This window comes from Corythoichthys intestinalis, chromosome 9 (genome assembly GCF_030265065.1).
Source record: "Corythoichthys intestinalis isolate RoL2023-P3 chromosome 9, ASM3026506v1, whole genome shotgun sequence".
NCBI classification, from domain to species: domain Eukaryota; kingdom Metazoa; phylum Chordata; class Actinopteri; order Syngnathiformes; family Syngnathidae; genus Corythoichthys; species Corythoichthys intestinalis.
Window position 1 is genome coordinate 33,144,990 of NC_080403.1, and position 16,012 is coordinate 33,161,001.

Genomic DNA, 16,012 nt, shown 5'->3' on the forward strand with positions numbered 1-16,012 from the left:
GTTTGACTGTGAAAAATATGATGATTTAAGGTGCACTTCCAAGATTTAATATCAATAAAAGATTAAATCGAAAATGACAAATCACACAAAAGTACCCCAACTCATATCACACACGGCGGCTTGGTTGATTGTCTTCACCGATCGGCCAGCTCATGGCGGCAGGGTAGGCACTTTGAGATGTGTTTTTCAAATGTAAAGTGCGTTATAAATAAAATGTATTATTATTATTATTAGGCAGTGCTCGTCGCTGGGAAGAGAAGGGGAAACGCCGAAAATGTAAAAAAAAAAAAAAGGAGTAGTATTATCACCCACAAAATGCAAGCCACCTCCTTATTAAAACGTTTGCCATGATCTCAGAATTTGACATAATATAAAACGCGAAACTTACTCACTTAGGTTAGGTTCATACTACAGGTCTTAATGCACAAATCCGATTTTTTGCCATGTTTTTTTTTTTTTTTTTTTTGCATGCCCGTTCAGACTGCCTTTGTCCATTGAGACCGTTCAAGTATCACGCATGCGCACTAAATCGCAGTCCGAGATGCGCTCAGCAGAGAGACCTGCATGCGCAGAAGCATAAAAAAAAATTAGACATGCTAGCTGTATGTCATTCCAGAGTGATCATATTTTGATTTCCAAAAAGAGGACACAAATAACAGGCATTAATAATCCCCGTTTAGTCTTATATTCAAAGTTTATATGTACTGATAGAACGCATACACGTACACACGAGCCTTGACGTGGGTGCGTCAGTTTGCCCCGACTCGGCCATGTGTGCAATAATGAAATATTGCTCATTCGGCGCACAGAATGAAAATCGAAAATTGTAAGGCTTATTCTTTTCTTCATTTTATTTTTGTATGACTGTGGTCAAGCCCTCTTCGTGCTTAAAAGCAGAGTTCAAGCTAGGCGCTAATGCCTACATGGCTGCTGTCCTCCGTGCCGCTTGCTCTTTACTGACGTAATTGCTGCATGAATTCCGATTTGGGAGTCTTGACAGTTCAGACCGCCAGTCACGTTCTGAAAAAATGTGGCCCAGATCGGATTTGAACCACATACGAAAGTGACTCAGATCGGATTTGAAATGGTCCACTTCTATGCGACTTGTTCCGTTCAGACCTTCAAGTTAATGCCTGACTCGACTCGGGGTAAAACACGAAAAAATTGGATTCGTGCATTAAGACCTGTAGTATGAACCTAGCCTTAGTCATCCGTCCAATGGTCTCTTGATTGTCGGACTTGTTTTGCCCATCGCGGTTAACAAGAATCTTTGGGAAATCCAAAAGCTTCACACTACTCTCCCTGGGGCAGCAACAAAAGCCTGCAGGTACATTGGGCTGGCGTGATGTGAAAAATAAAGGAATAAATCCGCAAAATCAACTAAATCCACAGTACATCTGCATGCTATAAAGCAATGGCTGTGTTGTGAGATGATGACCCAAGTGATGTCACATTCGCATTCTTGCTCAACCCGAGACTGGAGCCGGAAGTCACCCATTTTCATGGCGCGGGATTAAAAAAAACTGAATAAATAAAACGATCGCTTCCACACACATCCAGGCGGTCCATTTCATTCAGGAGCATAAAATACGGCGTGAAATATGAATTAAACACACATTTTTCTGTCATAGGCACTTTAATGGTATTGTTAGGTTGTGTTGCCTTTTTAGGTCAATGTCACACTAAACTTTTTCACCTCCTCATCATTGTTGCAAATGAGAATCTGATCTCACTTGTCTTACCTGGCTATATAAAGGTTAAATAAATAAAATATAGAAAGAAATCTTGCACCATATTAGGAAACAATATTTTTATGATCAATATTAGCTTGAATCAAAGTACTCCACAAATGAGGATATAAGTGAAAAGAATCATTCTTTAATTTCTTGCAAGTGTAACACAACACTGGAAAAAAGACTTCCTCTGTTGTTATGGGAAATTTTGCTTTTTATACCCCTGTAGATGCAACAAAAAACATCTTGTGGAAAAGCAACACTGCTCTTTGACATCACCAGGCCACAATGTATTATCCATCAACTGCGAAATCTGTTTGCAACACATTCAAAAGAAAATATATACTGTACATGTTTTGACAGTCTACCTTTGATGACCTAAAAATTAGCTGCGTTACCCCCCCCTCCTTCTTTTGTTCTCATTGTGCATGACTGCCTGGCTTCGTACAACTTGGCCTGATTTTGACCTAACCCCCCTTTTGTGTTTCTTTTGCCTGCATTCCAGTCAGAACTAAGACATGGTCCCTTTTACTATGCGAAGCAGCCAGCACTCACAACAGACCCTGTTGATGTTGTACCGCAGGACGGCAGGAATGACTTCTACTGCTGGTTGTGCCACCGCGAGGGTCAGGTGCTCTGCTGTGAGCTCTGCCCCAGGGTGTACCATGCCAAGTGCCTCAAACTACCGGACGAGCCTGAGGGCGACTGGTTCTGTCCGGAGTGTGAGGTGCGAATATTGTGAGGGTGCTAGAAATAAGAATTCCATTGAATTTTTATATTTGTGAAACTGGTGATGGGAACTCATTGTGTTTTTATTTTGGGTTAGAAAATAACAGTTGCTGAATGTATAGAGACTCAGAGCAAAGCCATGATGATGCTGACTATAGACCAGCTGTCTTACCTACTAAAGTTTGCTCTTCAGAAGATGAAACAGCCAGGTGTAAGTATGCTAATATCACTGTCTTTTGATTTATTTTACCTGAGAATATTATCCTTGGCAAGTCAGCTTAGTGTGGCACCAAATCAAGAGCTTTTTACAGTCATTGTGTTCTCATCAGCCGCTTCCCCTTGAACCTGTCCTCTATTGGTCTAGCATGAGGTGTCAGTTATTTGCATGTGAAATTAATCTCATGTAACTCATCTAACATTCCAAAACGTCGCCAAACTGAGCCTGTCATGGTGGGGAACCATGAAAGTAAACATGCAAGCTGGTGGTGAGGATACAGCTGCCCCTTTCGCTCTCTTTCAGGATCATCCCCGCTTGTCATCTCGCTCTCCCCATGCAGCTTCCACGCAGAGAAAGACTTTTAATTGGGTAATAATTACACCACTAACAAGTCCCTGTCTTGATTATTTTCCTTCATTGGTTGTGCTCCTTTTGATTGATGCAGCTTTTAGATTATTTAGTAATAGCATGAAATGTCCATCTGCTAAACTGGGGATTTGCTAGAAATTTGCCATGTTTTAAATTTAACCTGTACTTCTCTCATCTTTTTCCATTTTAAAGACTGAACTCTTCCTGAAACCCGTTTCTCTTGATCAGCATCCAGACTATGCAGAATACATATTTCACCCAATGGATCTTTGCACTCTCGAGAAGGTAAACACTTGTCATTGAAATATTTTTCTACTTGAAGATAGACTTTTGCATTGTTGAACAACTCTCAAATAGCAACATTTTTACCTTTGTAACACAGAACATTAAAAAGAAAATGTATGGCTGCACAGAGGCCTTCCTGGCAGATGTTAAGTGGATTTTGCATAACTGTATCATTTACAACGGAGGTATGTTGTTATATCCAGGCCTCTTTATTTTTCTCTTACCCATCCGGACTATAAATTGTACGACTGTAACTTTTATCTTTTTAGGCAACCACAAGCTAACAGCGACAGCTAAAGTTATTGTCAAGATCTGTGAACATGAGGTGAATATGCGGTCTGTGTCATTTTTTTGTAGTGGAGATTCATTTTCATGGAGTGATTCAGAAAATGTAAATTTGTAATTTTTTGCAGATGAATGAGATTGAAGTATGTCCTGAGTGTTATCTATCTGCTTGCCAAAAGAGGGACAATTGGTTCTGTGAACCATGTGTAAGTAAACTTATGGTTTGATTAATTTGTCTACTACTTCTAACACACAAGTAAATGCTCTGTTTTTGTACTTTGTGTTTCTAAAGGGTAACCCTCACCCTCTGGTGTGGGCTAAATTGAAAGGTTTTCCCTTTTGGCCAGCTAAAGCATTACGTGACAAAGATGGCCAAGTGGATGCTCGCTTCTTTGGTCAGCATGACAGGTGCTTTACATTCTTGTTTTGCGTATTCTCTAGTTTACAGTGGTATGAAAACGTATCTGAACCTTTTGGAATTACTCACATTTCTGCATAAAATCACCATCAAATGTGATCTGATCTATGTCAAAATCACACAGATAAAAAAAAAAAACAGTATGCTTTAAACTAAAACCACCCAAATATTTATAGGTTTTCATATTTTAATGAGGAAAGTATGCGAACAATGACAGAAGGGGAAGAATATGTTAGTGAACCATCACATTTAATATTTTGTGCCCCCCCCCTCCCTTCGGCAGCAATAACTTCAACCAGAAGCTTCCTGTTGCTGCAGATCTGTTATGCACATCGATCAGGACTAATATCAGCCAATTCTTCTCTACAAAACTGCTGTAGTTCAGTCCGATTCCTGGGATGTCTGGCATGAATCGCTGTGTTTAGATCATGCCACAGCATCTCAATGGGGTTCAAGTCTGGACATTGACTTGGCCACTCCAGAACATGTATTTTGTTCTTCTGAAACAATTCTGAAGTTTATTTACTTCTGTGTTTTGGATCATTGTCTTGTTGCTGCATCCACCCTCTTTTTAGCTTCAACTGTCTGACAGATGGCTTCAGGTTTTCCTGCAAAACATCCTGATAAACTTTTGAATTAAATTCTTCCATTAATAACTGCAAGTTGTCCAGGCCCTGACGTGGCAAAACATCCCCAAATCATGATGCTCTCTCCACCATGCTTCACAGTGGGGATGAGTTGTTGATGTTGGTGAGCTGTTCCATTTTTCCTCCACACATGACTTTGTGTGTTACTCCCAAACAATTCAACTTTGATTTCATCAGTCCCAAAATATTTTGCCAAAACTTCTGTGGAGTATTTAAGTGCCTTTTTGCGAACATTAAACGTGCAAAAATGTTTTTTAGACAGCAGTGGCTTTCTCCATGGAGACCTCCCATGAACACCATTCTTGGCCATAGTTTGACATATAGTTAATGTGTGCACAGAGATATTGGACTATGCCAGTTTTTTCTGTAAGTCTTTAGCAGACACTCTAAGGCTCTTTTTTACCTCTCTGAGTATTCTGTGCTGAACTGGCTTCATCTGTGGTGGACGGCCACTCCTTAAACGAGAAGCAACAGTGCCAAACTCTCTCCATTTGTAGATAACTTCTCTGACTGTTAATTGATGAACATACAGACATTTAGAGATAGTTTTGTATCCTTTCCCAGCTTCATACAAATCAACAATCCTTGATCGCAGGTCTTCAGTCAGCTCTTTGGACCGAGCCATGATGCACATCAGACAATGCTTCTCTTAAGACAATTCTTACCAGATGTGTGTTTTATAGTGGGCAGGGCATCTTTAAACCACACATCAGTGATTGGGTACACAGCTGGCTTAAATTGTTTCGTAAAAATTGGTTTCAATTGCTCTTTAAGTCTCCCTGGCAGAGGGTTCACTTACTAATTTTTTCCCCTTCTGTCATTGTTCGCATACTTTCCTCATTAAAATATGAAAACCTATCAATGTTAGGGTGGTTTTAGTTAAAGCAGACACTGTTTTTACATCTGTGTGATTTTGACAAAGATCAGCTCACATTTGATGGTGATTTTATGCAGAGAAGTGAGAAATTACAAAAGGTTCATATACTTTTTTATACCACTGTATACAGTATATCATGAGGCCATATAATGACATCCATTTTTACTCTTCAGGGCCTGGGTCCCTTTAAATAACTGTTACCTAATGTCCAAAGAGATTCCATTCTCTGTGAAGAAGACCAAAAGCATATTCAACAGTGCCATGCAAGAGATGGAAGTCTATGTGGAGAACATGAGGAAGAAATTTGGCGTGTTCAACTACGCCCCATTCAGGACACCCTACACTCACGACAACAACTTTCAAATGCTGCAGGACCCCTCTGATCCTTCTTCCAATCCTTTAAAGCCTGAGAAACAAGAAAAACTCAAGTTTAGCTTTGACATGACCGCATCGCCAAAGATCTCACTGACCAGGACTGTGTTGCCTGGCGTCGGAGGGATCGCTGCAGGACGTCGGCTGCCTCTCAGTGATGTTCCTCGCTCCCCTATGAGCACCAACTCATCTGCACATACAGGTTCAGACGGGGAGGATACGACAGACAAGTCCCAAATAAAGGCCGCGAACAGTCAGGGAAGTGTTGGAGAAGAGTCGATGAGCTCTACAGGTACTGTGGCTTTGATTTCATTTTGACGAAAATATACTGGAGGCATCTTATTAAATCAGTCAAAACATCTGTGCAGTATCACCAGCTCATCCTCGACCAAGTCAAGCTGACAACTTATTGGACAGCCCCAAACAATTACACTCACAAGCTCCTGGCAACAGCAAGCAAGAGAAGACACAGCTAACAGGAAGTATTTTGAACCTTAATTTAGGTGAATCACTTTGTGATATAAATTGTATTTTTGTGTGATTTTGCTATGAGGAATTAAATCATGATTTGTTCCAGATCGGAGTAAAGCAGAAATGGACCTAAAGGAACTCAGTGAAACGGTGATGCAGAAGCAGGGGTCCACTCCGGTTGTCTCCAATCCAAAACGGCAGATGAAGAGCCGCTTCCAAATGAACTTGGACAAAACCATTGAAAGCTGTAAAGCACAGCTCGGTCTGTAGGCGTTTCATGACATACGCCATTGTTATACACTGTTTTGTAATCATGTTTTCCTCAAATTGTTTTGCAGGACTCAATGAGATCTCATCACCTGTGTGCAAAGAGGAGGATTCTGAAGACTCTGAGGGTAAATCTGACTCTAGTGACACCGAGTATGCCAGTGATGAAGGAGCAAAGGGGGAACAGTCTCAGGATACAGCACCTTCTGAGGAGCCCCAGAACGAGCGTACTAAAGACCAGAAACAATCATCTCCAATCCAGGAAGTCAAAGCCAAAGCGCCTCTGGTATCTGAGGCTGCAGAATTGGACGTTAGCGCAACGACATCCGAAGAAAAAGTTCCACCGGAGAAAGATAGTCCAGAGAACAACAAATCTTCCCCACAATTGACTGTTTCCAGAGAGAAGGGAGAGGTGAAAGAAGATTTGAAGCATCAGATGCCTGTGGAGGATTCTGACTCGGAGAGGGAGCTGGTTATTGACCTTGGGGAGGAGCCAGGGAAAAAGGACAAGAAGAGACGTAGAAAAGACACCACTAATGTTAAAGGAGCGTCTGCTGGTAAACCTGAAGGTGAGAGGATTTTGTGGCATTTTTCAACTCACTGGCTGAGTTGATATAAATAAATATTTATCCATTTTGGCAGTACATTTAAAGTCAAAGTGCTAATTAATCTACCTTTGAATTCATTATCGGATTGTGTGTATGACTATTAATCACTGTTAAGATCCTGCTTTATCCCAATTAAAATGTGGAGTCATTGCATAGCCCTACTTAGAAAATGTATTTGTAAAGGCTTTTATAAAGTAATAAAAGTGTGCTAAATCCTACCTTTGAATTCATTATCAGAATGTGTAGATGACCTAGCCCAGGGGTCAGCAACCCGTGGATCTTTAGCGCTGCCCCATTGGCTCCCTGGAGCTTTTTGAAAAATGTTTGAAAATGGAAAAAGATTGGGGCAGGACATATATTTTTAGTTTTAATTTGGTTTATGTAGGAGGAAAAACATCACACAAACATTCTTCAAATTCGTTAATATTGTGAAGAAGTTAAAGGCCACATCGGAGTAAAAGGCGCACTTTCAATGAATGGGCTATTTTAAAACTGTTTTAATGTATAGGGCGGACTGCATTATAAGGCGCAGTAGTAGTAGTGGTTAGTGTTGCATTATACAAGATGGAGATAAGCTAAATGGAATGTCATGCGATGATTACCTAATAGTGATCCATTTACTGAATAAGGCACATCGGATTATAAGGTGCACTGTTGGCTTTTGAGAAAATTGAAGGCTTTGAGGTGCGCCTTGTAGTGCGGAAAACACGGTAATCATGAAGGCTGTATTTGGAGCCAATTTAGTCATTTTGATAGTAGGCTAATATAGACACATACAGCATGTGTTGCCTTCATTATAAGGCTTATTTATTTATTTTTATGCTCCAGTTTGGCTCTTTGAACATTTCGGGTTGCTGACACCTGACCTAGCCATTAACCCTCGTTCGAGGTGCAAAAATTAATCGATTAATCGACAACTAATCTATTAGCAAATTAATTGACAACTCTTTTGATAACCAATTAATCATTTAGGGCCTTCTTCACCTTAAATTTGTCTAAATTCTTGAAATTATGACAACTAATTGATTAAATTGATTAATAAATTCGTTGCCAACGAATTTGATAATGAATACAGTTGTAGATTACCGTGAAGTCAGGAAGCTGTAATAAAATACTATTTTTTGAAGAAAATAGTCATTCATTTTGTCTTCATTGTTACTTACAACATGCCTAAAACAACTTAAACGTAAATTGTGAAAGTTATTGAAAAAAGTAACATTTATCCGATTAATCGGTTAATTAATCGTCCGATTAATCGATTATAAAAATAATCGTTATTTGCAGCCCTAATCATTGTTAATCTTTTGCGATTATTCACGTTTCAAATGTTTGTGTAAAATGTACAACTAAACTGAAATGAATTAACTAATATGCTGCCATTGACGCCGATAGACGTCCAAACCATTTTGACTGGGATGGTTGCAGCGTTCAATCAATTGCTGTCAGTCAAAATGCATTGGAAGTCTATCACCGTCAATCGCAATGAAACATGATCGTTCAATGCCAGCGATCCTAGTTAAAATGATTTGATGTCTATCGCTGTCAATGGCAGTGAATAAGTTAAATGCCCAATGTTTCTGCTTGCAGGTAAATCTCTCACCCCTTCAGCGTTCCCATCTCAAAACAGCACAACCCCTTCCACACCTTCCAGCGTTGCCTCGCAGTCCCCTATGGCCATTCCCGTCACAATGATCTCCCTCACAGCACCTTCAGCTTCAAATGTTAGCCTCGCCACGGTCTCCAACGCCCCTGCGACTCCTCCCTCTTCCTCCTCCTCGTCTTCAGCCTCGTCCACCCCAGCGTTGAAGAAACAGCGCCCTCTGCTGCCTCGAGAAACCGTGCCTGTAACTCAGAGCGCCACCACGTGGACTCCCAACGCCAAGCTCCAGAACAGCTCTCAGAAATGGCGTCAGCAGCCGCAAATTCAAACATTGTCACCACAGGCATCGGAAAACAGTTCAGGAAGCACACGTTATCAGACCAGACAGTCAATTAAAGGTAGATGAGGTTATTCATTTATAGCCATTCTTGAAACAAATTGTGGCCATTTTAAGTCTTATAATAATATGAATATTTTATTTTATGTATTCCGTTGAGTACATTAGCTGTCACCCTGGTGTCCAGCTGCCCCGCCTCAGCATCAGGTTTAGGCACATCATCTCCATCCTCATCCGTGGAAGCAGAACAGTACATCTCGACAGCCTCAGCAGACGTTGCCGCCGATATTGCAAAGTACACCAACAAAGTAATCCTGTTTAATCCAGCGTTGATGGTTATGTGTTATACACTAACTTCATCAGAAGATTAAGGATGCGTAAGAATATGACAGGATTTTTGTTTTCTTTTCCAGATGATGGACGCTATCAAAGGAACAGTGACTGAAATCTATAGTGACCTTTCAAAGAGCACTTCAGGAAATACAATTGCTGAGGTGTTGTTTTGCAAAGTTATTGACACTTTTCTTCATATCTAGACATTTGTTTAAGAGTTGTTTGTTTCCGCTTTAGATGAAACGACTAAGAATTGAAATTGAAAAGCTACAGTGGTTGCATCAGCAAGAGTTGTCGGAGATGAAGCACAATCTTGGTAAGGACTTTGTTAGGACATTAACCTCACAGTTCTGAGGTCGTGAGTAGAAATTATGAAAGACTTTTCAACAGAGTTCTGGTGGGTTTACTAAGATTTACTAATCTTTATAAAGCATCTTAAAGCAGTGTTTTTCGTCTGGTATGTGTTGAATTCTTAATTTTTTAAGTGCACTACATTGCATGAAATTGTGTCCAAGTTAAAATAGATTGGACGTCTGTTGCCGTCAATAGGTTTTCAATATTAATTTCCCTCTTGAAATAACCAACACAAAACATACTCTGTGACCTGTACTACGAACGGAGTTCAACCTCCCCAGAAGTAACCCTGACTACCAGCGGGAAACCGAGGTTGACAAAACCCAGTTACCTAGTTTGGGGTCAATCGGGGCTGCGGCGCTGATTATGAGGTTGATTTGTTGAACATGTGTTAACCCAATCAAAGTTACTGCACATTCACATAAAAGGGGCGGATACCACTGTCAAACACGACTTTTGACGAAAGCACGGGCACCTTATTTCACAGACGAGGAATGTGCGATAATTATGCGTAGTTATGAAGAATTTAAACCCACCCTCACCACGAAATCCAACACCGCTTCAGCGAGTAGAGCGCAACTAGTCTGTTGGCAGCAAATTACAGATAGTGTGAATGTGTCAATATGCCAGTTTACTTATGTCCATGAAAATAAATAAAGCCTGCTGTCAGGACAATAAAGTAAGATTTGACATGTTAACTGTAAGAAATAATTTAACGTATTTTACTTTGTGCATCACCACATGAAGCAGGATGATTGTATGTTTAGTCCCATTGACTGTATGAATATCTATGTTCTTTGAACATCTTCAGAGTAGAGGTTAGATCGGGCCTAAAAAAATCCAGCCCGACCTGGCCCGAGCCCGAGCCCCCGCCCCGAAATTTTATGTTAAAGCCCGTCTTTTGTAATGAATTCTCACAGTTAAACAAGACTGTAAGATGCATTTTCAATAAACATTTACATCTTTTATATTTGTTTGTCTGTTTTATCAATGGATTTGACATTTATTTTAATCTCTTTGAGTTGGCAGAAAAAAACGCAAGTTTTCTCAAAGTTTAAATAGTCTACATATTTTTATGATCATTACAAATGCATTTACACAACGAAATAACGCTGGAAAAATTCATTAAATATTTTTCTCGTATGGGAACAAAGCGCCACATTCGTTTACTGTACATTCAGCAAAGCCGACACAGGTTTCTGTATAGCATCTTTAACAATCAATTTGAAGCCTTTCCATACCCCACTCCTACCACTTCCCGAATTACATGTCATACAGTGTTCTTACTCAAATATTCAGCATCACCGATGGAATACATATACAGTGCTGCTCGAAAGTTTGTGAACCCCACAGCGATGGTCAGATTTTTTGTAAAAAAAACTAAAATAACCTTATTAAATGTTAAGTTATACCCAAATCCACAATACTGACATTCCAAATAATGGACTGAAACAAAAGAAATAGTTATATTGTCATTCTTTATTTAACAAAAGTGGTTGATTTAAGAAAAACTCAGATATCATGTGTGCAAAAGTATGTGAACCCCTTCAGTTAATAGGATATTGCGCCTCCTTTTGCAGAGATTACCTCAACCAAACGGTTTCTGTAGTGACTAATCAGCCTCTCACATCTACTTTGGGGGATTTTTGCCCATTCTTCCTTGCAGAACGCAGTCAGTTGAGAGAGGTTTGATGGGCGTCTGGCATGAACTGCTCGCTTCAGGTCCCGCCACAGCATTTCAATGGGATTTAGGTCAGGACTTTGACTGGGCCAGTCCAGAACACGAATCTTCTTCTTTTTCAGCCATTCCTTGGTTGTATTGCTGGAATGCTTTGGATCATTATCATGTTGCATGATCCACCTTCTGCCAAGCTTTAACTTCAAAACAGATGGCGTCAGGTTATGTTCTAGGATTTGACAATATTCCTCAGAATTCATGATTCCCTGGACTGTGGAGTTGTCCAGGTCCTGAGGATGAAAAGCAAGCCCAGATCTTGACATTCCCACCTCCATGCTTCACTGTTGGGAGAAGGTTCTTTTGGTGGTATGCAGTGTTGACTTTTCGCCAGACATGGCGGTTTTGGTTGTGACCAAACAGTTCAATTTTGCACCTACATCAGTTGATGAAAACTCTTTTTAATTTAGTCTCGACAACACAACTGTTAAAAAAACAAAAAAAAAACTACTGAATTGATTGATTAGGAAATCAGGTTGAAATAATAGAAAATTCCAAAATGTTGAGGGGGTTCACAAACTTTTGAGCAGCACTGTATTGTCCGCTGCCGAAATAGCGCAAGGACAGGCACACGTTCTGCTCGACTTGGAGGGCCTGACTTTGGCGGGTTACATTAGAGACGTTCGCCTCGATCATTTGGCACAGGTAACGAATTCCCCTAGCTGAAAATCTATATCTTTCATGGAGAACATTGTCCGTGTACACCAGCGGATTCTGGCGGTCTCTAAATACTCGTGCACTCTGAGGAGATCCCTTCACAAGCCACGCGCCAATGTCGTACGGGTCGTCCAGGTACGCTGTCATTGTCAAGAGGACACGTCCGCTGAGGAGTGCTGTTTAAATAGAGCATGGTTAATCGAAAACCTGGGGTTAAGCAAGATCTAACTCTGAGACGACCAGTTTTGATGTGTGGCATATGTTGCCATGGCAACATTTCCCGGTTTCAACATATCCACCTTTCGTAGTCCCGGTTAGCCGGGAAGTTAGGCTGCACGTGATGAAGTTACTCTCGAAGTTACCCTGATAAGCCAGAAAACCAGCTTCGTAGTACAGGCCACTGAGCTGGAATGAATAAATTAAGATAATGATCACTTTTGTATAGATGTCCACTGTAGTGACCACTGCCACCACTCTATTCTTGCATTACCTGTAATACACTGAACGATAGCGTACCGCACGCAACACATACTTTTGCTCATTTATATTCATGACGTTAGCAGCTATTGCTTGAGGGGGGTCAAACTCGCGTTTGTCCCTCATGCTAGATGCATGTAAATAGTGTACGAACGAGATGTTTACTGATTTAAACCTACCAATTCTGTCCGAAAATGATGTCCCTGGTTCCAAATTCACTGGTGAAGATGTGGAAGAACATAAAAATGTTCCGTTAAGGAGATGGGTTGAGTGTCGAGGGCTGAAAAAGACGGGAAAAAGAGCCGACCTGATCCAGAGGTAGCGTTTTTTTTATTGACACCTTTTTCTTGTGTGCATTGCCTTACACCACTGACAGTAACATTCTCCTGTTTTAACAAGCTATCCTTTACCACCATATGCCCAGTCTTTCTTATATATTATATCCTCTGGTGTTCTTACGTCTCTGACCGTTTTTGGGGGTAAATTATATGGCTATTTTTTGTGTAGCGATCGCAAATGCTACTCAGTGACAGCTAACGAACTTTTAATTCTTTCATTAATAACAAATCTTAATTATATTTATTTACACTTCCCCCTTACTATAGTTGTTTCTTTACAACAGAGAAGGTAACAATAGTGGCAGTCAGACACCATTTTCATTTTTTTTTAGGTCATTCATTGTCAGACAGATGCAGCACGGCAAAACGCCACGCTAAAAAATAATAAAAATATCAAAATGGCTCATCTCTTCAGGGCAGATTATGGCAGGCAATGGATCAGTATTGTCATCTGTAGGACCATGACCCCAACAAAATGTTTACTGAATATAAAAGTGAATGGCTTCACCTTGCTGGTGTTGAACTGGTCTTTTGGACGTCCGCACAAGTTCATCCATTGTTCATTTTTTCCTCTTGAGTTTTTAGCTTTGGGAAACGTATGAAGAAAACATCCTTCATATGTCGTAATGTCTAGAGTCGTTTCTACAAGTTCCATAGCAGTGTTTACTTGGTATGTTTTTTTTTTTTTTTTTTGAGAGATTACCGGCAGAAAACAAGCAGTACTAGCATGGGTTGTATGCGATCGCGCTTCTATGTGGATGCCCTTTCGGTTTACGATGTGATGTCATGCAGCCTTGCGGTCTAAAAATAGCATTTGTGCGGAACGCTATTAAGATAATAATCACTTTTGAATAGCTGTCCACTGTAGTGACCACTGCCACTGCTCTATTCTTGCATTGCCTTCATTCAGTTGAACAATTGTACCTTGCAGTGTTGTGCTTGGCAGCCGTTTTAATAATATTTCATCTTAGTCTTTTGGACGATAATACTTATTAGTTTACTCGACTTAGGTTTACTCGATATTTTCGTCTGTAAAATTACAAAGTTTCACAGGAAAAAAAGTTTCCAACTATTTTGACTGAACATTGACAGATGAGCACATATTGTAGCATCTACAAATCTATCATGTGATAATACACACTCAGCAGGAAAACAGTACGTTATTTTCAAGTAATTATACCCCCCTGGACGCTATGAACTTTATGTAAAAAATAAAAAAAATTTAAAAAACGCCTACGTGAATGCTATGCTAATGCTACGAGTTACATTTAGTGTGTGATGATCACTCAGCACAGACCTTTAAAGGCTAAAGCAACATTGCACATTCTCTCTTGCCAAGATAAGGAGACAAATCTTACCGTGTGTCTCAAAACAAGCAATGGGGAGACTGGCGAGTGTAACGGGTACACGAAGGCCCGCGTGTGTGGAAAACTTTCCCTCCAATGCCTTCATGTGGGGACGCTGGCAGCTGTGCCGTCGGCTCGAGCTTATGGCACAGCGGTTAGTGTCCCTGCACTGTCAAAAGTGAGCGCGGCGTGAGTTCGTGTCCCAGCCTGGTCAAAGAGGTGGAAGCGGAATGCGTCGGGGCGCGTTTAACACCAGTTACATGTGGACACTAGTGCGTGAGTCGGGGGACGCAGCACGTTACATGAGTGACAGTACCAGACATTGGTACGATGCAGGCTAACTACAAATAAAATATCCCACATTGTGAACATGTGATGGAAACTATGGCGTACTTTCGTCTCGTCAGATGAAAATTGACATTTATGTTGTCATGTTTTAGTCTTCCAAAACTCATTTTTAGCTCGTTATCGTCTCGTCATCGTCACGAAAAAATTGTTCGTCGTCGAAATATTTTCGTTATAGTCATCGTTGATGATAACAACATTAGTACCTAGTAATAATTTGGATGGTAATCATGCATTTTCCCCTTGTCGTGTAAAATAATGTGTAATTTGTGGACATGTACCTAATTTAGAGCTTACAATGGCTGAGATGAGGCAGAGTCTGGAGCAAGAACGAGAGCGCTTGGTGGCAGAAGTGAAAAAACAGACCGAACAGGAGAAGCAGCAAGCAGTAGATGAAACAAAGAAGAAACAGTGGTGCGCCAACTGCAGAAAAGAGGCCATTTTTTACTGCTGCTGGAACACGAGCTACTGCGATTATCCGTGTCAGCAGGCCCACTGGCCCGAACACATGAAGTCCTGCACTCAGTCAGGTAAGAGGTGGTTGCACTGAACAAGGACTGGAGTATCCTGTTTTTCAAAACATTGGTTTGTCTTTAGCCACAGCACCACAGCAAGAACCCGAGGCGGAGTCAGGAGCAGACATGTCAAACAAAGGAGTGGGACAGGGTAATTGCGGCCCAAATACTCTCCGAGAAACACCTGCCTCTGCTGCATTAGATAAAGACTGTGACACAGAGAGCAGCAATGTCAATGTTGCAGTAAGCTCATCTTAACTGTGTGCAATATATATATTTTTTTCATTCACTAAATTGTTATATGTACAGTAATTGTTCTCTATGTATATGCTCTGTTAAAGTGATTGTATTCAAAATGTCTTTTATTTATTGTGGAGTTTTTCAATTTAGGGGTCAAGTGCACAGTGGTTTTTTTTTTCCTGTTTTGAATGTGCAATTAAGACTGACAGCACCAAGAAATGTGCACTACCGGCCAGGCCGTATCCATGTACTCTTTTTAGGCAGTCGTTTTAAACAGCATGCACACTCAATTATCCAAGAAAACTTGTACAGTTTAAAATGACAAATCAAACACATCTAATAGACCAATTCACTATAAGAGTACTATTAACAATTATGTAAAGTTCCATTTCAGAAGGTTACTTTTTGTTGCCTACTTTATTCTGTATTATATGAAAAAGACATTTTCAACTTGCCG

At 40.5% G+C, this 16,012-nt stretch overlaps 1 protein-coding gene across 19 annotated transcripts in view; it reads left to right on the forward strand.

Moving 5' to 3' along the window:
- LOC130921205 (MYND-type zinc finger-containing chromatin reader ZMYND8-like) overlaps positions 1–16,005 on the forward strand; it is a 36,679-nt gene extending 20,674 nt beyond the window's left edge. For 10 of the 19 annotated variants that reach the window (XM_057844821.1, XM_057844835.1, XM_057844828.1 and 7 more), the window contains 18 exons: positions 2,239–2,460; positions 2,560–2,673; positions 2,983–3,048; positions 3,241–3,333; positions 3,431–3,518; positions 3,603–3,658; positions 3,747–3,824; positions 3,911–4,026; positions 5,734–6,224; positions 6,301–6,435; positions 6,510–6,665; positions 6,742–7,239; positions 8,866–9,276; positions 9,384–9,523; positions 9,629–9,709; positions 9,786–9,864; positions 15,091–15,330; positions 15,398–16,005. In XM_057844821.1, the coding sequence (XP_057700804.1) occupies positions 2,239–2,460; positions 2,560–2,673; positions 2,983–3,048; positions 3,241–3,333; positions 3,431–3,518; positions 3,603–3,658; positions 3,747–3,824; positions 3,911–4,026; positions 5,734–6,224; positions 6,301–6,435; positions 6,510–6,665; positions 6,742–7,239; positions 8,866–9,276; positions 9,384–9,523; positions 9,629–9,709; positions 9,786–9,864; positions 15,091–15,330; positions 15,398–15,573 (3,240 nt within the window). In that variant the 3' untranslated portion in view covers positions 15,574–16,005. Of the gene's footprint in view, positions 1–2,238; positions 2,472–2,559; positions 2,674–2,982; positions 3,049–3,240; positions 3,334–3,430; positions 3,519–3,602; positions 3,670–3,746; positions 3,825–3,910; positions 4,027–5,733; positions 6,225–6,300; positions 6,436–6,509; positions 6,666–6,741; positions 7,240–8,865; positions 9,277–9,383; positions 9,524–9,628; positions 9,710–9,785; positions 9,865–15,090; positions 15,331–15,397 lie in introns of those variants that run through there. The other 9 variants (XM_057844822.1, XM_057844824.1, XM_057844836.1 and 6 more) reach the window with 9 other exon arrangements.
- Positions 16,006–16,012: the final 7 nt, after the last annotated feature.